Source organism: Osmerus eperlanus, chromosome 13 (genome assembly GCF_963692335.1).
Source record: "Osmerus eperlanus chromosome 13, fOsmEpe2.1, whole genome shotgun sequence".
NCBI lineage: Eukaryota > Metazoa > Chordata > Actinopteri > Osmeriformes > Osmeridae > Osmerus > Osmerus eperlanus.
Window position 1 is genome coordinate 17,936,858 of NC_085030.1, and position 23,329 is coordinate 17,960,186.

At 47.1% G+C, this 23,329-nt stretch overlaps 1 protein-coding gene across 2 annotated transcripts; it reads left to right on the forward strand.

Moving 5' to 3' along the window:
• The first annotated feature begins 2,457 nt into the window (after nucleotides 1–2,457).
• Nucleotides 2,458–15,771, forward strand: gabra4 (gamma-aminobutyric acid type A receptor subunit alpha4). Of its 2 annotated transcripts, XM_062476204.1 has the most exons (10): nucleotides 2,458–2,902; nucleotides 2,941–3,202; nucleotides 3,404–3,522; nucleotides 5,515–5,582; nucleotides 5,704–5,924; nucleotides 6,108–6,190; nucleotides 8,355–8,498; nucleotides 8,866–9,018; nucleotides 12,949–13,205; nucleotides 15,096–15,771. In XM_062476204.1, the coding sequence occupies exons 2-10, from the start codon at nucleotides 3,117–3,119 to the stop codon at nucleotides 15,657–15,659; spliced, it is 1,695 nt and encodes a 564-aa protein (XP_062332188.1). In that variant the 5' UTR covers nucleotides 2,458–2,902; nucleotides 2,941–3,116; the 3' UTR covers nucleotides 15,660–15,771. The 2 variants fall into 2 exon arrangements, with proteins under 2 accessions (XP_062332188.1, XP_062332187.1); XM_062476203.1 differs by having other exon boundaries at nucleotides 2,458–3,202.
• The last annotated feature ends 7,558 nt before the right edge of the window (nucleotides 15,772–23,329 follow it).

Here is a 23,329-nt window from a genome sequence, read left to right on the forward strand (position 1 = left end):
CTGCCCAGTGGTGTAGCTCTGCTACCATTCATGTTAGAATGGTTTATATCCAGCCCAAGCATGGTCTATCTCCAGCATGGTCTATCTCCAGCATGGTCTATCTCCAGCATGGTCTATCTCCAGCATACATGAACAAGACACACCACTCAACTGCTCGTGTGAAAGGGAGGATGAGAGGACAAGCAAGAACACAAACTCCATGCTAGGTTTTCTATCTGTCTTTTTACTGTCAACAGAAAGCTAATCTCTTACATGGGTTATGTTGCTAACTGTGACAGATACCCAGATCATTTTTACTGTAAGTCGAGAACGTAAATACAAATCTTGATATGTAGATCAATTCAGCTAAATGATTATCCTATTGAAGTTTGGATTTCTTTTTTAGATACTGTATGCTCTTCGAAGCACTTCTGAATGACCATTAGCCTGACCTTTAAGGTCACATAACTACACATGAACATTACATTACATTTTCTTCATTTAGCAGATGCTTTCAACCAAAATACATAAGTTCCCACTTCCCAATCTTTGACAATGACTTTGCATGTGGCTCCTGCAGCCAGAGGCCTGCCTCCCCGTGGATCCTGCTGTGGGATATAGCTGAGGCAGGGAGTGATTACCAGGCAGCTTGACTCATGGTTCTGACTCATTAGCTTCCTGCGCCAGCTCCAACACCCCAGCCTCATCAACCCCAAACCCCGGAGCTGCAGCTTCTCTCTACCTGTTCCCACATCTTGTTCCCTGCTCCAGATAGCACTGGAGAAAAGATTATATCTGTTAGACGTTGGGAGTTGAAAGGGACGTTTGCGATTCATATGGTCGTGGTTTTTGATTCCTAATGTAGTGAATGGCATTATTATTGTTGGCATGAGGACAGACATATGGCCACACACACAAATACACACCCACTCATGTACACACACACACAATACCACACAAGCACATACACATACAGTATTTACACATACACAAACACACTCACCCACGTACAGTGCACACGCACGTTGGTTCAAAACTAGGTTATCATAGCCGTCATCTAGGCTGTAGGGTGTATCACTCACCGAGCATGGGAACCTATTTCAAGCAGTCCCACACACACAAGCACACATACAAACACACACACACACACATACAGTATAAACACACATATAGAAACACACAGGCATGATACTGATGCAAATGACTTCCATCACACCCCTGCCCTCACAGTAAATAAATAGTCAGCTTTGACCTGAACTGAATCCAGGGTTACAGAGTAAAGTGTGTCATGTTCTGTCTTTGACACAGAGGTCAGGCTTGCAGTGAAAGGTCAGCAGCATAATCTGCAGTGAAAGGTCAGCAGCTTAATCTGCCTCACATGAGTTTTCTGTCATCACCACTCATGTCCCATGCTGACATTTTAAAACATTCTGCAGATTTTAAACAAACATTTTCCATGTTCCCTTTAAGTACAGCACGGCCGACAGCCCTTTAAACCAGCAAATTGTAATCAAACAATGTATAAAAAGTTGACAGTTGGACCAGAGCCCGCCCTCATGAAGCGCATACATGTTAGCCAGCCCCCTCAATGAAGGAGCTTGGCTGTAGTGCCTTCTGGGTGGAGGAGGGAGGGTGGAGGAAGGAGGGAGGGGGATGGAGGAGGGAGAGTGGAAGGAAGGGGGTGGAGGCGGAGGAGGGAGTAATCAGTAATATGTTTATTTTATTTTTATTTTACAATCAGCTCTAGACAATACCTAAACATCCCATAATGTTAGCTAACAATCTTTTGCTACATTATAATGTACTCAGCCTGCTTGCTAGTCGTTAATGTTAACAAAATGTTAATGTTAACAAAATGTTAATGTTAACAAAATGTTTATTATAAATATTTTTATCAAGTTTGAGTTGAGGTTTGTTACAGTTGCATCTGTTGGGGGTGGGACAACTGATGTGGATTTTTTTCATGATAGAAAAAAGAGAATTTATCAGCACTGTCAGGAACATTACACAAATTTAAATGACAATATTTCGATTTTTGATTGAAACTCATGTCTAATATGCTTACTAATATGTACATAAGACCCTAAATGTTGACCCTATTTTGTGAATTTGGGTTTCCTGGGGTTTTATACATGTGTGATAAGCGCAAATTAAGTAAATGGAAGTGGAAACGGTTTGGAATGGCTGCTCTATCTCATTAGACTGCTCACCTTCAGGGGTGAACACACACACACACACTTCTGTGAAGGTCCTGTTCTTGTCCCAGGTGCAGAGAAATCTGTGAAGCAGCATGTGGCTTGTCCCAGTTCCTCCACAGTACCTGTGACAGAGAGAGAGGGAGGAGGAAGAGGTGGGGATAGAGATAGAACAAAGAAGTGTGAGCGTGTGTGTGCGTGATTGCGTATTGCGACAGAAGTGACCCATTTGAATAGGGAAACGTAATTCCTTACTTCCAATCATGAGATGGAAAGATGGAACTTTAGGAAATCTCATGTTTTGCACTTTGTTATTGTAAAACATTTCCATGGAAGCTGTCTGAAAAAAAGTTACATAGAAGTGTGTCTGCCTCAGAACATAAAATTTGAAAAGAAAAAAAACAGCTTGACCTTCGTTATTGAGGATCCCGGACGCGGAGCGTTAAGCCTCCTGGATGCTGGAAGTAGCACTCTGTTGGAAGTTTCTAACAGGCGGGTGTCTTCCCTCCCAACGCAATCCTTTCACTGTCGGTCAAACCACGAAATGTGTGGCTCGAGACTATCATACTTTTCTTATCTTCCGGCCTTTTTTTCAACACATTACACTTCTGTAGTTGGCGTTTCGGCAGTGCGCGCTATGATGTTTATTGGACTGCGTGTATCAGCGTCTGAGACCGGGTGTTCGATGTAGTCAAGCGGACAACAGAAAGGTGTGCGGTCGGGGGTCCGTCTGGAGAGGGGGTTTGAACAGGAAAGATAGCTGCAGATCTGGAGCGTCGTTTTGAACAGGAAAAATTGCGGCAGATCTGGAGCGTCGTTTTGAACAGGAAATATAGCGGCAGATGCTGAAGTTGCGCCTTTTCTCTGCCTGTCATCCGTCAATGGGACAAGCCATTCGGCGGAGGGAAATGTAAAGAGAAGCTTAAAGTATGGCATGCAAAGATGGTTTCTGCCAAGAAGGAGATGTGGACTGCGATGCACCCCAGTTACATTTGGACTGTCTTCTACTTGTTGTGCTGGAGTGCGTGGTGAGTTCCAAGGATCACAGATAAACGGCTTATTGTCTGGGACTGTCGCTGTCCATGGTGCTGTTACATGGACATGCGGCGTTAGATTACAATAGGGTTTGAACTGCGAGAGATATCCCACAATGTAGTGTTGTAATCAACATATCAACACTGGCTCGGTGGTCAGAATAACTAGCAGTCTTCCATTGTCTCTTTTTTCAGCATAAGGAGGATCACTGGACAGGTAAAAAAGGATGAGAGAATTTATCCCGAGAACTTCACCCGCATTTTGGACAGACTTCTGGACGGCTATGACAACCGGCTGCGACCGGGGTTCGGGGGTATGTACCTGCAGACCGTGTGGGGTGTAACCTGCCTCAAGACCGGGGTAGGCTACAGGCTACCTGCAAAAGCAGCTGTTAATTGGTTTGTGATGTGGAAATGGCACTCTGATGTCACCAGAAGAAATTGTGTTTTAAATAAGTGTGCTAACATTGTAATCGCCACTTTAAGCCTATAAAAATGAATTCATTTGGCAGAGGTTCTAATCCATAGCTTAGTGTAGCTTACTGATCATGGAAATTTGAACCTACAACCTTATGTTCTGGTTATAAATGCTCCAACTGAACTACACCCATACCCTATTTAACGCAAGACTGTGACTTGTGTTGGAGTAAACATATCTTGTGACCAGTGTTGCCACAGTTACTTTGAAAAAGTAATCTGATTACTTATTGCTGATTACTCTTTTAAAAAGTCATTTAGTTACTTTACAGATTACTTGATTTAAAAAGTAACTAAATTAGATTAAAAGTTTAACTTTATTAGTTACATTCAGCAGCTGCCGACAACACCCCCGCCGCCTCAACAGAAAAATGATAACCGGTTTTGCCAACAGTCACTTTATTAGAAGTGCATTTTTAACAGTAATGTACACAACAACAATGTACAATGTATCTCCTGACATTTTGTTGATGATAGTTGATGTTCATGTTGATTTATAGACAAGAGTTTCTTTTGAAATGTTGACCTAAGAACGCACTTGGAAAAACAACTCAAGTAGTAGGCCTAATTGGGTGCAAAAAAACGCCCCCGCGTACAGTAAATCTGAGATCATTTGCGAACCATTACTTTCAGAAAAAACATGGATTTAGTTGCGGTTCGTTGCTTTTGTTCATGTAATAGTTTATTAATCTTATTTGTCTTTCTTATTTGTCACATATAATCAAATCGAGATGGCACCGGAGCAAAGGGGCTTGAGGAAAGTGGCGACTCAGAGTCACTGGGAGGGAGTGGTAGCTCTATGACAAAATAGTAACGCACAGTGACTTGGACAAGTAACTTTAATCTGATTACTGGTTTGGAAATAGTAACACGTTAGATTACTCATTACTGAAAAAAGTGGTCAGATTAGAGTAACGCGTTACCAGAATCACTGGTTGTGACTTGTGTTAGAGTAAACATATGTTGCACCAAAAGAACTACAGCTTTCACATGTCACCATATCGCTATGCTTTCAAAAGATTTATGGCTCATAGGACTTTCTTATTTGAAATGGCTGCTTGGACTCTGAATAACATCCACCTCCACACATTTAAGCGAGTTTAGTTATGTAATCGTCGCTAGAAAAAGCCGCTTAATGCACAAGTTAAGTAGAGAACCCAGATGTTCTTTTAGCTGTACCTTTCCAGACTCATCACTTCAGACTTTTAAATCTATTACACGCACCCTAAAACAGTATTGTAGGATAACCGTTCGCACATACTAATATGAGGTACATGTAGCTGTTTGAAATGTTCTGTATGGTCGAATTTTTTGGGGAAAGACGTAAATATGTGAAGTGCTTATCTGATCCAGTAACCTTTGAACGCTTATCTTCAGAACTGTTCCCACAAGTGTTCATCGGAAGCAGAGCGGATTACTCTCGATGGCCGACTGTTTAAACCTCTTTAGCTATTTTTCATTCCATTATATAAAAGCCTAGACAGAGTTAGATGTTGGTGTTAGACATCCTATGTGCTCTGGCTTGCAGGCTGTGGCTGCATCTGAGGACAGAGACTCAGTTCAACTATGTTTCCATATGAGGAGCACAGGACTGTTTGCTTATGGAAAGTGGTAAAAAATATCAGTACAGTTTATGTGATAAGACGTCAAAAGTAAATTAGATGGATTAATTAGATAAATGATTAATGCCACCAGTATGTTACTATATGTACCAGTATTTTAGGGCTGACTAAAACCTGACTCAGGGAAGGGAGTAGTCTTGAGGTGTGACACACATCTATCACAGGTAACATGTAACTGCATAGCCCACTGACTCCCTCTCTGTGCAGGTCCAGTGACAGAAGTAAAAACAGACATTTACGTGACCAGTTTTGGACCTGTCTCTGATGTGGAAATGGTATGTTCCCTAACAACATCTCCACACAGATGTGTAAAAGTAGACACTTTTGAACCTTGTGAAATTACACTTGAAGAGCCCAGATGTGCGCGTGGGGAGTGACAGCCTGTGTGTTTTCCAGGAGTACACCATGGACGTGTTCTTCCGTCAGACCTGGGTGGACAGGAGGCTGAGGTACGAGGGGCCCATCGAGATCCTGAGGCTCAACAACCTGATGGTGACCAAGGTCTGGACCCCAGACACCTTCTTCAGGAACGGCAAGAAGTCCGTGGCTCACAATATCACTGCCCCCAATAAGCTGTTCCGCATCATGAAGAACGGCACCATCCTCTACACCATGAGGTACGGGACTACACTATACACCCCAGTCTTCTCTTCAGCTTTAGGAATAATAGTAATAGTAATAATAACCCGACTTAACAAAGACTTGGGCTGAGGCTTGTCATTATCCACTATACAATACAAATATGATGTAAAATGTACAGTTATTATACAGTAAAAATTAAGATGAATGTGTTGCTCCAGGTTGACCATCATTGCACAGTGTCCCATGAAGCTGGTGGACTTCCCCATGGATGGCCACGCCTGCCCTCTAAAGTTTGGAAGCTGTGAGTCCAACTTGACGAGCAGGGCTGGGTTACCACCACCGTCATTAACTACATCAGCAAATATGGAAGAATACTGAATTGATTTAACACTGTACAGTATCATCATGTAACTCATCATCATTTATCTTCATCATAACACTTCACCATGTTGTCGTAACTACGGTTACCATCATTCATTTGCACCAGTTTCCCAAAGTGAGATGACAGTACTTTTTCTGTAAAGTAAAAGATGTTAAAACTAAATCATGTTCTGTTCCTGAAACAGAACAATGAAACACAGACTCAGCAGCTCCTGGTCAGCAAAAAAGCGTCTCAAATAAAAGATTCTCACAGAAGGTGCTGCTTATCAAGAAGAGAGGAGAGATTTACAGATATCAAATACAGGAGGGGGAGAGGGAAGAGGGAGGGGTGAGGAGGAAGGGAGGAGGAGGACGGTGGTGCGGGGGGTAGGAGGAGGGGGGGAGGAGGAGGGTGGTGCGGGGGGTAGGAGGAGGGGGGGAGGAGGAGGGTGGTGCGGGGGGTAGGAGGAGGGGGGGAGGAGGAGGGTGGTGCGGGGGGTAGGAGGAGGGGGGGAGGAGGAGGGTGGTGCGGGGGGTAGGAGGAGGGGGGGAGGAGGAGGGTGGTGCGGGGGGTGGGAGGAGGGGGGGAGGAGGAGGGTGGTGCGGGGGGTAGGAGGAGGGGGGGAGGAGGAGGGTGGTGCGGGGGGTAGGAGGAGGGGGGGATGCCATACAGCATTCTCTGTCCACTTCCCTTCAATTGTCTTCAAATGTGACATTGTAGAGGACAACTTCTATAGCCTGGTTATCAGTAAATTGCTACTGGTTAGATAGTAACCATCCTCCTTCACATCTACCCCCTCCATCTTCACTCCATCATTACCACCAACACTCTCCTCAACACCCACATAATACCCTCGTCACCCCCCATCACCCCCCATCACCCTTCCTGGGACTTCATTGGGACTACCCCTCTACCCCTCTACCCCTCTACCCCTCTACCCGTCTACCCCTCTACCCCTCTACCCCTCTACCCGTCTACCCCTCTACCCGTCTACCCCTCTACCCCTCTACCCCTCTACCCGTCTACCCCTCTACCCTCCTCTATCTCCCTCCACCAAACTCTTTCACCCCCCCACTCATCTAGCTGTTACCCCCCCACTCATCTAGCTGTTACCCCCCCACTCATCTAGCTGTTACCCCCCCACTCATCTAGCTGTTACCCCCCCACTCATCTAGCTGTTACCCCCCCACTCATCTAGCTGTTACCCCCCCACTCATCTAGCTGTTACCCCTGCTGTATCTTAGGAAAGGTCAAAATCCCACTCTGCCCTAGGATAGCTCAGACCTATATAAGTTCCTCTTCATATGTGTGTGTGCATGTGTGTGAGTGAGTGTGAGTGCGTGTGCATGAGTGCGTGAGTGTGTGTGCCGCTTTCCGCTCACAGAAATCCTCAGTGAAAGTCAGGTGGCTGAGCGGTGAGGGAATCGGGCTAGTAATCCGAAGGTTGCCAGTTCGATTCCCGGTCATGCGAACTGACGCTGTGTCCTTGGGCAAGGCACTTCACCCTACTTGCCTCGGGGGAAGTAGGGTGACGCTCTGGATAAGAGCGTCTGCTAAATGACTAAATGTAAATGTAAATTAAAGCCTGTGAGTTGCACGCAGATCAAATGGAGTCATGTGTGACTGGCTGCACAGCTCCAACATGTCTCATTTAAATACAGAATATTAAACTGACTTGCTGCAGGAGTGACATGTGGAACCCATCCAGCCACACACACTGCTTTTCCTTTTGTACTCGTTTATTGTAGAAACAGACATCTCTTCCAAATTTTATAGAGAAGGTTTTGTGCAACCCCTTTCAATTTTAGACATTTTACCAAACAGGACCAATACGTATATTCTGTGTTCATCGACTGTGCCTCTAAATAACTATACAACAAACTACAATAACTCTAAAACTCTCCAAGCTCCAACCATGGCCGTTCCAGGAGGGGGCAGACTATCACATCCCCTGTGTGTCGTGTGTCGCCCACAGATGCAGACTATCACATCCCCTGTGTGTCGTGTGTCGCCCACAGATGCAGACTATCACATCCCCTGTGTGTCGTGTGTCGCCCACAGATGCAGACTATCACATCCCCTGTGTGTCGTGTGTCACCCACAGATGCATACCCCAAAACAGAAATGATCTACACCTGGACCAAAGGACCAGAACACTCCGTTGAGGTTCCCCCAGAATCTTCCAGCCTGGTGCAGTACGATCTGATTGGCCAAACTGTGTCCAGTGAAACGGTCAAATCCATCACAGGTACTGACATCACTGTCTGATACTGTTGATATTACTGTAAGGGTTGGAGGGTTACCCAAGGTTAGGGTTAGTAGAGTTACCTCAGGTTAGGATTAGTAGAGTTACCTCAGGTTAGGAGAGTTACCTCAAGGTTAGGAGAGTTACCTCAGGTTTGGAGAGTTACCTGAGGTTAGTAGAGTTAACTCAGGTTAGGAGAGTTACCTCAGGTTTCTAGAGTTACCTCAGGTTAGGAGAATTACCTCAGGTTAGGAGAGTTACCTCAGGTTAGTAGAGTTATCTCAGGTTAGGAGAGTTACCTCAGGTTAGGAGAGTTACCTCAGCTTCTACATTCCTCAAACTCCTGAACTGACCACTGTCCCTCCTCCAGGTGAATATGTGGTGATGACGGTGCACTTCCACTTGAAACGGAAAATGGGCTACTTCATGATCCAGACGTACATCCCCTGCATAATGACAGTCATTCTCTCTCAAGTGTCCTTCTGGATAAATAAAGAGTCAGTACCTGCCCGGACAGTGTTCGGTACGTCTCCCTCCTGCTGGAAGCCCTGAGATGAGTGTGTGTATATATGTGTGTGCTTGTGTCCCTGGGAGTGTATATGTGTGGGTTTGTGTGCCTGTGTGTGTGTGTGTGTGTGTGTGTGTGTATATGTGTGGGTTTGTGTGCCTCTGTGTGTGTGTTTGTATATGTGTGTGTTTGTGTGCCTCTGTGTGTGTGTGTGTGTGTATGTGTGTCTGTGTGTGTGTGTGTGTGTGTGTGCGTGTGTGTATATGTGTGTGTTTGTGTGCCTCTGTGTGTGTGTGTGTGTGTGTCCCTCCTGCTGGAAGCCCTGCTCTGAGGACAGCCTGTTGGTGTCTCAGGCAGCTTGTATCTGTGTCAGGCTCATCAGTGGCTCTGCATCTGCATTTTCATTTCATAGCTCACCTGCTGCCTGAGAGACTTGAGAGAATATTATATTAACAATGTCTTCTGAGTGAGGCTGGGAGTGTAGTGTTGTGAGATGCAGGTTACTATGTTATGTGAGAAGTTGGTAGTGGGGTGTTTCTGTGTGAGAGGTTGGGATTGGGGTGTTTCTGTGTGAGAGTTTGGGATTGGGGTGTTTCTGTGTGAGAGGTTGGTAGTGGGGTGTTTCTGTGTGAGAGGTTGGTAGTGGGGTGTTTCTGTGTGTGAGTTTGGTAGTGGGGTGTTTCTGTGTGTGAGTTTGGTAGTGGGGTGTTTCTGTGTGTGAGTTTGGTAGTGGGGTGTTTCTGTGTGTGAGTTTGGTAGTGGGGTGTTTCTGTGTGAGAGGTTGGTAGTGGGGTGTTTCTGTGTGAGAGGTTGGTAGTGGGGTGTTTCTGTGTGAGAGGTTGGTAGTGGGGTGTTTCTGTGTGAGGCTGACAAGAGGAAGGGCAGCCCTGAATGTGTGGTGGACTCAGAGATGGGACAGAGCCAGACGTGGTCCTCTTCCTGGGTGAAGGACGGAGATTATTATATATATATAGTAAATCTGCTCTGTTGTTCTGGCCAGGGTGAATTTGATTTATTGCACAGGCCCGCTCCCCCTCCCAAGCTAATAAAACTTCCCACAGTGTGACAAGAGGGCGTCATGGCAAGGTAAATATTGTCATTTGGCCCGGTCCCTCGAGTTTGTAAGCTGTTGCTCTCCCGTCTGTATGTGTGTGTCTGTGGATGTGTGTAAGTGTGTCTGTTTGTGTTTGTGCATATTTGTGTGTGTTCATATGGTGCGTGTATGTGTGTCCATATGGGTGTGTGTGTGTGTTGGGGATGGCTGTCTTTTTCACTTTCCTCCTTCTCCTCTCTGCCAGTGATGCGCTGTTCCGCTTTCTGCCTCCATGACTCAAGGACTTGTCGTGCCTCGTTGTGATCGTGGTGGCAGGAGTGTTGTTTGGGAAGAAAAGCAAGAATTCACTTGAAGGATAATTAGAGGAATGATGTTTTGTGAGCTCCCCCTGGTGGTTCATGTATTATTCTTGTTGAAATGACAGGACATTTAGGAGAGACTGAATCAGAGGTTCTGAGTTGTTCATATGTAGAATTAATGTGAATTGGGTGAATGTGATTGGTCTCTATATGTGGGTATAGCTAGGGTATCATACTGTACATTCTGTATATGCTGAATAAAGACACGGTTTCTCAGTGGTAGAGCATGGGAATGGGTATAGCTCAGTGGTAGAGCATGGGAATGGGTATAGCTCAGTGGTAGAACATGGGAATGGGTATAGCTCAGTGGTAGAACATGGGAATGGGTATAGCTCAGTGGTAGAACATGGGAATGGGTATAGCTCAGTGGTAGAGCATTTGACTGCTGGTCATCCACATGTGTCTCTGTGCAACAGAGGATTCCAGATGAGAGCCAAAGGGCAGACAGCTAGGAAGTGTGCTAGGAGCGGCACTATGTGGGATATATGGAAAGGGGGGTCAGATGGCTGAGCGGTTAGGGAATCGAGCTATTAATCAGAAGGTTGCCGGTACGATTCCTGGCCATGAAAAAACAATGTTGTGTTCTTGGGCAAGGCACTTCATCCCACTTGCCTCGGGGGAATGTCCCTGTACTTACTGTAAGTCGCTCTGGATAACAGTGTCTGTAAATTACTAAATGTAAGTGTATGTACATTTACTGTGACATTAGTTCTCAGAGCATGATACTTCTCAACAACCATCTCCAAGGCTCGTGATCTCATGTTGGGTGTTGGTTTGGGGTTCCAGGACCTGTGTACAGTCTATAAATGCTAAGTCCATCTGCAATAGGAGAGTGCATACATGTTACTAATCATACAGGCTGTAGTTAACATACAGAATGCTTGTTACACTTTTTAGTGGAATTGAAAGGACACAAGTTTCATTCTCTAGCTGTGGGCTACATGAGAGCCAAGCGATGCATGCTCAAAAAAAGGTTTAAGGGGAAAATAGCAGCTGCATTCATCCGTAAACACAGAGGCAATTTTGGAAACACAGAGGCAATGTTATTATTCTGAACAGGATTTGAGCAAGTCTGATCACATCAGTTGTACATCAGAGTACGGGTTAGGGTTAGGATGGTTGTGGGTTCGGGTGGTTGATTGTGCTAATATTGACCAAAACATCAGTGAGAGAACTTCATATTAAAGGTAGCACTGTGTCTGAAGCTGTCATCCTCCTGTCTCACTCGCATGGTCATCAGACAGGTTTTGATGACAGATGACTGCATAAAAGTCACAGGGGAGCAGAGAGGTGTCAGTGTGTCACTGCTGCCCCGGATCTCCAACACAAAAGGGATTTTCTCCAAAGCACACTTACTGCTGCTTTCTTCTAATCCTAAAGAGATGTGATGCAGCTGTTTTTGTGATGGTATTAAGCCCACAGCAGAACTTCACAGCCTCTGTGGGAAACCTTACACACTGGTTCTGCATTAGCTTCAAACGCAGTTCCACAGTCGCAAAATCACACCAAACAAAACCCTTTACCCCTTTTACCCCTCTTTTTCAGCGAATGTCCCGTACACTGTCAACTGTTGAATGCAGACATGTTGATTGAGACATTTAAGGCCTCATGTACGTACATTCGCAAACGTAGCGCTATTAGCGCCATGGCCAACCCACAGATTGCGCACGCTGTGATACTTAAGTTTACGTCGTATTTACGAAACCTGCAGGTCATCGGGTAATGAGCGCCTTTCTCCGCCCACTATACCGTACATTACGAGCATTTGAACACGCAATTAAATGGGCCTCCTTTCTTTCTATCACGGATCAGCCACCAAAGTCAAAACTGCGATGACTGTTTGAAATGAACCTGATGCCAATATTTGTAATGTAGCGAGGAGTTTAACAACTGCTGAAATGGAATGTGAACGCTGTGAGTCGGAGATTCTATGTAATCTTTGATTTCTTCCAGTAACTGTAATATGGCATGGCTGCTTAATTTGTAACGCGTAATGATTTCGTGTTCACTCAACTCAAAAAGTGTGATCCTTGCGGCAAAAATTCTTTGGCTTATGTCTTCGTCATGCTCGGGTTACAGCTGCCATTTCACCATTAGGCATATGCGCATCCTGGTTTACGCCTGCTTTTAACAGGCGGAGAAAGGTGCGCTTTCACAGGCGGTTTCTGTACATACTGCGGAATACATAATTAGGCGCACTTTACGCATCCCCTCCCATCTCTTTATGGGAAACTCCCACTTTCCCCTTGACCCTCCTGTGAATGCATATGCATGACATAGAAAAGCGCAATTTGCCATTTTCAGTTCTCGCAACAGGCAGTCGTCTACGCTTTAACCTCAGTGCGGCATGTTTGTACATACCTCGCCATGCTTTTACGTGCAAATTGCGAAACAAATATGCCTGAAGTGAGCGCAAAAACGTTAGTACATGAGGCCCTTAGATAGATGCACGTTGCTCATGCTGGAATCAGCATTTGTATCAGTCTGCATCCATTTGAAAAAAAAACACATTTTTCACATCTTTGTTCTCAGGCATTACCACAGTGCTGACCATGACCACCCTGAGCATCAGCGCCCGCCACTCTCTACCCAAGGTTTCGTACGCCACGGCCATGGACTGGTTCATCGCTGTCTGTTTTGCATTTGTGTTCTCCGCCCTCATCGAGTTTGCTGCTGTAAACTACTTTACCAACGCCCGGCTGGAGAGGGCAAAGAGGAGGCCAGGGAGGTGCCCCCCCGCGCCCCAGACCACACCTGTGAAGGCCAAGGACACAGAGGAGGTGCTGCAGGTAAACAGCTTCACACTCCGGAGAAAATCAGATGACAGGCTCAGGACTCTGCTGCACTATCAACACAGGATTCTCTCTGGCTAATTATCTTAGGATTCTTTGTCTGAATAAGTCCTTTCTCTCTCTTTCTCTCATTCTCTCTCTTTCTTTCTCTTACCCACCCACTCACTCTTTATCTTACTCTCCCACTCTCTCTCTCTCTCTCTCTCTCTCTCTCTCTCTCTCTCTCTCTCTCTCGCTCTCTCTCTCCCTCTCACACACACACCTTCCTCTCAGTTCTGTGTAGATGTAGAATCCTCTGTCAGTTTGTCCCATGCAGAGCCCCACGCCCCAGCTGTCTGCTTAGATCAATGCACGCCATTTGTAATCCATCTCAGCAGCTTAGCAATTTCATCCCTAAAAATTCTAAATATGCTGTGAATGTCCTACATTCTCTGTTGTCTCAGAAAGTCAGTGTTGGGATAAATGTGTGGGCTGGTGAATGTAGTTCAGACTATTTACATCACCGTGCATTTCACAGGACACATGAAATTATGTAACGTTTAATTCAACATCAATGTCTGAAATGAAATAATGTCTTCAAATGAAAGAACTGTAGAATATATTGTATATTATACTGCACACAGCTCATCAAATATATGATAGCCCAACTAGCTCCAGCATATTGAGTGTTTCCTGTGTGTTTACTAAATGGTTAACTGATAGTAAAGCAGTGTACCAGCATCCCTACTGTAAGATGCCCTGGGGTTCAGACCTGGCGGGTATGATCGTACTGTAATGCAGTTTAATGACAACCGCGCTTCGATGGATTAGTGGGTTGCCACGGCAACGTGTCCAGGGCACATCTGTATAGGTTTTGGTGGAGGCTCTAATGCCAGGATGGGGAATTAGCAGCGTTTTCCTCGACAGCAGCCCTGAAGCCTCACACAGGGAGGCGGCTGGCGGGCGCTAGGGTGGCGGTGTGTCCAGGTTATGAGCGCCTCTCCCTGGCCCCTGTGTTGCTCCAACAAGACCTCCTCTCCATGTGTTTCCCATCCTGCCAGGAGACAATAGGATTGCAGACTGCAGCCGCTAGGATCAGAACCAGTGTGACACACGCGCTGGTTGGAATCATTCTCTTTCTGAGGATAAGCTGCTTTGATGCCTGTATGGTGTGCTCTGCCACCCCACTAAGCAGGAAGTACTTTCTAACATTAGTTAGTGTGAAAGCCTTGTTTGTGTTGTGTTGGAACCGGAAGTGGCAGTGTTTGTGTTGTGTTGGAACAGGAACAGGAAGTGGCAGTGTTTGTGTTGTGTTGGAACAGGAAGTGGCAGTGTTTGTGTTCTGTTGGAACAGGAAGTGGTAGTGTTTGTGTTGGAACAGGAAGTGGCAGTGTTTGTGTTGTGTTGTGTTGGAACAGGAAGTGGTTCGATTCCTGGCTGGCCAAATGACGTTGTGTCCTTGGGCAAGGCACTTTACCCTACTTGCCTCGGGGAGAATGTCTCTCTACTTACTGTAAGTCGCTCTGGATAAGAGTGTCTGCTAAATGACTAAATGTAATGTAACCGGAACAGGGAGTGACCACGGTATCGATACATTCTGGTTTTGGTCATGACTTGGTCTCGGTTTAGGTGGTCTTGACTACAACACTGCCTCATACCATCTCATACAAGTGGAGAGAAACCAAGGCAAGCAAGCAGAGTAGGTTTAGGATGTCAAAAAAGGTCTGTTTACATCTGACTGATAGCAGTGATGTGATAGATAAGGTCCGCAAATTAGGAGACTCGAGAGTAAAGATTTGTCTTAGAATCTACATTGCAATGACACCAATTGGGGGCTTTATCGTTCATAGACATGCTGTGTTGTGTTCTGGCCCAGCGCTCATCCTCTCTGCTTGTTTCTGTCTGCAGAGAAACCTTGACACGAATGGACACCTGCGCAAGAGGATGACTACCACCTCTCAGGACCCCCACGCAGAAGTAACTAAGCAACCACACGCCTCCAGCCAATCCTGTTTAACCACAGTGATGACTGGCAGCTCCTCCAGCCTATCGTGTTCCAGCCCCAAGTCCACCAGCCAATCCAATGCAGCTTCGTCCACCTTGATGGTGAAGAATCTGCCCCCAGCTCCACCCTCCATGCCGGCCGCGCCCGGAGACACGCCGTCCAGGGAGAGCACTGGCTCCTCCTCCCTCCAGAACCTCCTCGGCCCAGAGCTGGAGCACATCCACATGATGGGAAACAAGATGGAGCCCAAGCAGTCTCCATGCTCCCAGCCCACCACTGCTGGAATGGGAAACAAGATGGAGCCCAAGCAGTCTCCATGCTCCCAGCCCACCACTGCTGGAATGGGCGGGACCAGTAAAATCGACAAGTATGCCCGCATTCTCTTCCCAGTGTCCTTCGGGGCTTTCAACATGGTCTATTGGGTGGTGTACCTGTCCAAAGAGACCATGGAGACCAAAGTAGGATAGTTTCATTTCCTGTGAAGTCGGAAGGAGGGTAGTTTCATTTCCTGTGGAGTCCGAAGGTACTTTTGAAGGTAGTTCTGTTTCCTGTTTCAAGTTCAGGTTGGGATCCATTCCAGAATTGTGTCGTTGAGATGTTGAGATGTCACCCAGGTTGTTTGAAAATCTGTCAGATCTTTACAGATATAGAGAGACTCTGTTTCAACTCTAGCAGTTTCTCTGGACTGGAAGGATATCCAGGGCAGATATGTGGACATATTTGTTTTGTTTTGTAAAGGTCATCTCACAATGCGAATGGTAACAAAATCTTCCCAACATTTCCTACGAGTCTAACTATATTGTGAGATAATTTTGTTTGATTCTCAGTGCCCAGTGCCCTAACATGGTGGACAGCTTGGTCACCTCTACCATGTCTCATACACACCTTGATATACGTTTTTACAAAGCAGGATCGCTTTAATGAACCTAGAAGGACACAGGGAAAGTGAGTCCTGCGTCTTAGAGCGGGAAGAACAAACAAGTCTCACACCCTGCAATGTGTCCTCACACTTCACCAAGGAACCTCACACCACGTGAAGACATCGTCAAGAAAGTGTTGCATGGGTAGCACTTTCAGAGAGCATAAGAAATAGCTGGGTTTGGGAATGTTGCATGCTACACCATGGTACCGTAGTTGAATCATCGTTTGGTTTTGAGTTGGCCTGAGCTGTCGTACAGAAGCCAATCCAGAATTCCAAGCTTCTTCACACAGTCTGTGTGGAATACTTCTCTGTTGTTACTTACAAGTTAAGAACATTCCTCATTGCTTCAGGTCTGCTGACAGGAGATGTATGGTTCTGTCTGTGTGTCATTAGGTGAACACATGGCTGGTCACTCCAAAAAGATTCTTGTTCACTGATGTCGTTTGTCAGGGACGTTTCCCTGAGGGAGGCTGGCCTGTCATCACGTCTGGAGAAGAGCCACCACATGAAGGTGGCTCTTTATCGTGATGCTTGATGGCCTACTCTAACAGCCACACCACCCAGACAGGTCAGTCTGGGGCCAGATCAGGCTGGGGCAGATCAGGCTGGGGTCTAGTAGCATGTGAATAGGGAGAGTGATAGAAAGATTAAAGTATCTCCTTCTGTTCAGTGTTCTTAAATGCACTGAATGAAATTGATTTGGTCCCTCACATCCCCACGCAATAAAAAATACACAACAGACAAACACTCCCCTTTAAAGACCTGGTTATGATGTGGATGTCAGCGTGTCGGTGTTTCTCCCCCTGGGGCTCCAGTAGTATCCTGTGTGAGCACTCTTGACTGTGATCGGTGTATGCATCCACATCTGCTCTGCTTGTTTAAAATGAGTCTGGGCAACAGATGACAGAGGAAATGCTGTCCTGCAGAACAGCTGACAGGAAGTGCTCCAGAAGAGCTGCTGGGTTAAGTGGAGCTGTAGAGTTGGGGGGATCTATGTAAACAGCTTCCAATGCTACCACGTCAGCAGAACACACTACAGAGGAGCTGTCCTGGAGCACACAGGAAGCAGAGCGCAGGCCCAGCACGTCAGCAGAACACACTACAGAGGAGCTGTCCTGGAGCACACAGGAAGCAGAGCGCAGGCCCAGCACGTCAGCAGAACACACTACAGAGGAGCTGTCCTGGAGCACACAGGAAGCAGAGCGCAGGCCCAGCACGTCAGCAGAACACACTACAGAGGAGCTGTCCTGGAGCACACAGGAAGCAGAGCGCAGGCCCAGCACGTCAGCAGAACACTTTCAGGGACGTCCAGGTTGTTTTCATTATGCAATGAGAAGCACACAACATTTTCTGTGTGTTGATTTCAGTGAGTTGGTTTATTTTTATTTTACCCAAAGGTCTTGTGGACTCAGGTAGAATTTATTGTCATCAAAATGCTTTTCATGCTTTTTATCAAGACCTTGATTCCCTGTTCGATTACTGCATAACCTATCTTAGTGCAAAACAGATTTGAACAGATTTTATTTTATTTTGTAATTATTTAAAAATTCTTTGTAAATGTACTGTTAAAACTATCAATATGATTTGGTTATCCAGCTTTCCTAGAGGGAGGGACAATGTCCTGTACTGCCACTATACTGACCCCTGACCTCAACCCTCTGCCCCTAAGCCTAACACCATGACCCTAACCTCAAACCCTAACGCTAGATGCCTGCCATAATGCTACAACCCTAACCCCAATACCATGAATTTAGCCCTATGGCCCTAATTCCCTAATCTTAACCGTAACCATAAGACTAAATTGTATTTAATGCCATGGGCCTCACCTATGACCCTGACCCCAATGTCCGACCCCAACACATGACACTAACTTGCAATGAATAAGAATACTGTAGTAAGAACATATGTGATCTAAAACAGTTTAGTGTTATATTTTGGTCAGAAGCAGTCAGTGTTGTGTAGCTCTGTATGACAGAAACGTTGTCTCATGTGGGTTATTTTAGAATCACTGAAAATATAAACAAGACAGACAGAGGGATAATTTACTCATAAAACACAAGTTTCAGTTTCTTTGACAAAACAGTCAGAGTTAAAGAAAAGTCTGCTGTTAACAGTTATGCTAACAAATATTCATTATCATTCCTTGGACTTCATCCAAAGCAAAGACAGTAGAAGCATGGATGTATTTCGGAGAGAGTTGGCGTGCAAAACATGGGAGTAAAAAAATCCTTTGTGTTCAAGAGGCAAACAATTGTGATCGATCCACCTCCTGTACATATACTCACAATAATAACAGAATGTGTTTGTACAAAATACTGACCTTGTGTGTTTTGTAGTTGAGATTATATATACTGTTGCCCTATGCAAAACAGAGACTTTAGAATTGTCATAGAAAAAGAGCCTTGATGAGCAAAGCATCACTCTGACCAATAAAAGAGTACAGTGTTCCACACATGATGGGTCTTTTTCCTCTTATGTGCTCCTGATTTCCCCTGGTCCGATCATACCTGTCTCTAGCACAGAGGGGTCGTTCCCCTGGTCCGATCATACCTGTCTCTAGCACAGAGGGGTCGTTCCCCTGGTCCGATAATACCTGTCTCTAGCACAGAGGGGTCGTTCCCCTGGTCCGATCATACCTGTCTCTAGCACAGAGGGGTCGTTCCCCTGGTCCGATCATACCTGTCTCTAGCACAGAGGGGTCGTTCCCCTGGTCCGATCATACCTGTCTCTAGCACAGAGGGGTCGTTCCCCTGGTCCGATCATACCTGTCTCTAGCACAGAGGGGTCGTTCCCCTGGTCCGATCATACCTGTCTCTAGCACAGAGGGGTCGTTCCCCTGGTCCGATCATACCTGTCTCTAGCACAGAGGGGTCGTTCCCCTGGTCCGATCATACCTGTCTCTAGCACAGAGGGGTCGTTCCCCTGGTCCGATCATACCTGTTTCTAGCACAGAGAGGTCGTTCCCCTGGTCCGATCATACCTGTTTCTAGCACAGAGGGGTCGTTCCCCTGGTCCGATCATACCTGTCTCTAGCACAGAGGGGTCGTTCCCCTGGTCCGATCATACCTGTCTCTAGCACAGAGGGGTCGTTCCCCTGGTCCGATCATACCTGTCTCTAGCACAGAGGGGTCGTTCCCCTGGTCCGATCATACCTGTCTCTAGCACAGAGGGGTCGTTCCCCTGGTCCGATCATACCTGTCTCTAGCACAGAGGGGTCGTTCCCCTGGTCCGATCATACCTGTCTCTAGCACAGAGGGGTCGTTCCCCTGGTCCGATCATACCTGTTTCTAGCACAGAGAGGTCGTTCAGGCGGTGGGCTTCAATTTAGAAGCATTTAAGCTCCAAGTTCTCTGGCCACGCATGGCCCTCTCTCTTTCTTACTTCTAAGCAGTCATGTCAGTCCTGATGGAGGAGAGGTGATGTATTCAACCCACCTGGTTTCTGACTAATTGTCCTGACTGACTTCCCTGCCAGAGGCGTCCCAGTGACAACCAGTGCTGACCGGTCTGGATGGGTCAGGCCCTGTGCGACAGGGACTACACATGTGTGTCGGGACACCACAACACAAGAAAGGCAATTTCAGAAAAGTAATTATGGATAATGAAGGAACATCATTTCAGAGACTCGGTCCTGTTCTCCCACCCTGTCAGAGAGCAGCTCTGGCAGACACAGAAACGTAAACATCAGCAAACTGAGGATGTTATACACACTCGGGGGGTATTCCAGGTAGCGGGTTTAACAAACTGTGAGCCTAACCCTGAACTCTGAGTTGAGTTACTCTGAAATGGGAAACTCCGACTTTTCGGTTCCAGAAAAGCAGACTTGAATTTGTTAAGTCAACTCTGAGTTAAGCGCGGGCATGAGAACTATTAAAAGCCAACATCAATGCTCCGATACTCACCATGGCACCCGGCGACCAAACACTTGATCCTACTTCACCACACTTCAGATATAAGTTGTATTACGTGTTTATGGTCAATCTGAGCACATATTCCGGAAAAAAGCAACATGGCTGTAGCAGCGTATACAATTGGAGTGGGAGACAATTGCTACCGAATCAATGCATACATTTGAATGCAATAGCCAGTCCATACATTGAACATTTAACCCCACTGTCCGTTAATATTACAGGAGAAAAAGTGGTGGACTTAATAAAATAGCATGTTCAATGTTATATTAAATATAAAAACATACTACGAACAGGTAAGGCATATTTTGCTTAGGCTATATGCTTGTGATTGTAGCCTCTAAGTCACCTTGGTTTTAATCATATTGGACATGATACAAAGTAAATATCAATTGGTGCCTATTTCAAGTTGTAGTAGCAGTTACCCCCAATAGAGATGTTCATTTAATGGCAGGTGAATTCTGCATGTGGAACTGTGAAATTTAATGTAATCTCATGTATACCCAGTTACAAGTAAATGAGTTGTACAAACTGCATCTCATGAAGAAAGTGCCAAAAACTGACCAAGAGATGGTGTAGGCCTACTTAGGGTAGAATAATAAATCAGTGAACTGTTATCTCCTCTGGGTTACAGTAGCTCTTACCACAGTGTGGAAAATGATTCTTTAGTACAATGTTTTAGTATAGCACCCCTTGCTGGTTGTTTTTGGTAATGTTGGAAAGCCTGTTGTAGTTGAAGGATGGTGCATGATGGCAAAAGCCTCGCTGTGAATCATGTACTTACAGTACTGTCAATTGTGTTTATTTCAAATGAACACAGGGATGATACTGCACATGTGGGGTACCTTAAAGAAACGTCATAATTTTAAACTCCCCAGGTGATAAGATGCACAATATGGTGATGTCCTGAATGTGCTGTTGTTAGGGTAACACCAACCACAGCCACACACTACTGGTGAGCCATGTAACAACTGATAGATATGAGGGGTGCACTGTCACAAACACATGCAGAGATGTTGCCGTGGTTATCACAGCCTTCTGTGTGGATGTTGCTGTCATTCTGTTGCCAAGAACTCCCTGTTCTGTGTGTGTTGTTGTTTGGTCTTATGTTGTTCTTCAAATACATATTATTTTCTTTTTTTTTGTCAATGCCGTTTGAAGAAAAGCTGCAATTGTAAAATATATTATGATGCAATAAGCTGCAAAAAAGGAGATGGATGCGGTAGAATTCTGCTGGTTTTGTTTCCCTGGTAACCTGAAATAAATTTGCAAGTGAATGTGCAGAGAACCTGTACAGAAGATGACTCTGCAAGGTCAGAGAGGGCTCACTTAGTACAGATCCAAGAGTGTATACTTGCTCTGTGGATTTAATACAGATCCAAGAGTGTTTACTTCATCTGTGGAGTAATGACAGGGAAGATGACAGTGAAGACATCAAACATTAACATCAGTTTGACACGTCGTTTTTTTTATTAATCGGTCAAACGATTGTGGTGAAGTTGGGTTAGGGTTAGGGAAGTTGATTATGTTTTGGAGCTAATTTGGCAGTGTGTTTGTCTGAAGCAGGTTCAGTCTTTGTTGCTGTCTTTTCTGCTTTCAACAGATGAGAAACCGTGACCTTTAACCCAAGATATCCTCACATGCATCTGACAGTTTCCTGCCAAATAGTGGAAGGATCTGTGACAAGGAGAGCACATCAACTACGAAACACCTTCTTCTGCCAAACACTTGTTTGTAAACAATATTCTCGCTTATAATATAATTATTTAAATTATCTAATGATGGCGTAGTACAAGCTTCCATTTATCTGATGATTGATGTTCACATGACCTGTTTGTGTGTGCCTGGAGCATTCAGACTGGATGGTTCTCCTTCTGGGAGGGGGACCTAAGAGGGCTGCAGGGAGGGGGACCTGAGAGGGCTGCTGGGAGGGGGACCTGAGAGGGCTGCTGGGAGGGGGACCTGAGAGGGCTGCTGGGAGGGGGACCTGAGAGGGTTGCTGGGAGGGGGACCTGAGAGGGCTGCAGGGAGGGGGACCTGAGAGGGCTGCTGGGAGGGGGACCTGAGAGGGCTGCTGGGAGGGGGACCTGAGAGGGCTGCTGGGAGGGGGACCTGAGAGGGCTGCAGGGAGGGGGACCTGAGAGGGCTGCTGGGAGGGGGACCTGAGAGGGCTGCTGGGAGGGGGACCTGAGAGGGCTGCAGGGAGGGGGACCTAAGAGGGCTGCTGGGAGGGGGACCTGAGAGGTCTGCAGGGAGGGGGACCTGAGAGGTCTGCAGGGAGGGGGACCTGAGAGGGCTGCTGGGAGGGGGACCTGAGAGGGCTGCTGGGAGGGGGACCTGAGAGGGCTGCTGGGAGGGGGACCTGAGAGGGCTGCTGGGAGGGGGACCTGAGAGGGCTGCTGGGAGGGGGACCTGAGAGGGCTGCAGGGAGGGGGACCTGAGAGGGCTGCTGGGAGGGGGACCTGAGAGGGCTGCTGGGAGGGGGACCTGAGAGGGCTGCTGGGAGGGGGACCTGATACGGCTGCTGGGAGGGGGACCTGAGAGGGCTGCTGGGAGGGGGACATGAGAGGGCTGCAGGGAGGGGGACCTGAGAGGGCTGCAGGGAGGGGGACCTGAGAGGGCTGCAGGGAGGGGGACCTGAGAGGGCTGCTGGGAGGGGGACCTGAGAGGGCTGCTGGGAGGGGGACCTAAGAGGGCTGCAGGGAGGGGGACCTGAGAGGGCTGCTGGGAGGGGGACCTGAGAGGGTTGCTGGGAGGGGGACCTGAGAGGGCTGCTGGGAGGGGGACCTAAGAGGGCTGCTGGGAGGGGGACCTGAGAGGGCTGCTGGGAGGGGGACCTAAGAGGGTTGCTGGGAGGGGGACCTGAGAGGGCTGCAGGGAGGGGGACCTGAGAGGGTTGCTGGGAGGGGGACCTGAGAGGGCTGCTGGGAGGGGGACCTAAGAGGGCTGCTGGGAGGGGGACCTGAGAGGGCTGCTGGGAGGGGGACCTGAGAGGGCTGCTGGGAGGGGGACCTGAGAGGGTTGCTGGGAGGGGGACCTGAGAGGGCTGCTGGGAGGGGGACCTAAGAGGGTTGCTGGGAGGGGGACCTGAGAGGGCTGCAGGGAGGGGGACCTGAGAGGGCTGCTGGGAGGGGGACCTAAGAGGGCTGCTGGGAGGGGGACCTGAGAGGGCTGCAGGGAGGGGGACCTGAGAGGGCTGCAGGGAGGGGGACCTGAGAGGGTTGCTGGGAGGGGGACCTGAGAGGGCTGCTGGGAGGGGGACCTGAGAGGGCTGCAGGGAGGGGGACCTGAGAGGGCTGCAGGGAGGG

Bases quoted from the DNA above. Each gene is read 5' to 3' on its own strand.
- gabra4 (XM_062476203.1), top strand. From the start codon at position 3,117: ATGGTTTCTGCCAAGAAGGAGATGTGGACTGCGATGCACCCCAGTTAC. The intron at 5,925-6,107 runs GTACGGGACTAC...GTGTTGCTCCAG, and splicing joins ACCATCCTCTACACCATGAG to GTTGACCATCATTGCACAGT. The intron at 6,191-8,354 runs GTGAGTCCAACT...TGTCACCCACAG, and splicing joins CCCTCTAAAGTTTGGAAGCT to ATGCATACCCCAAAACAGAA.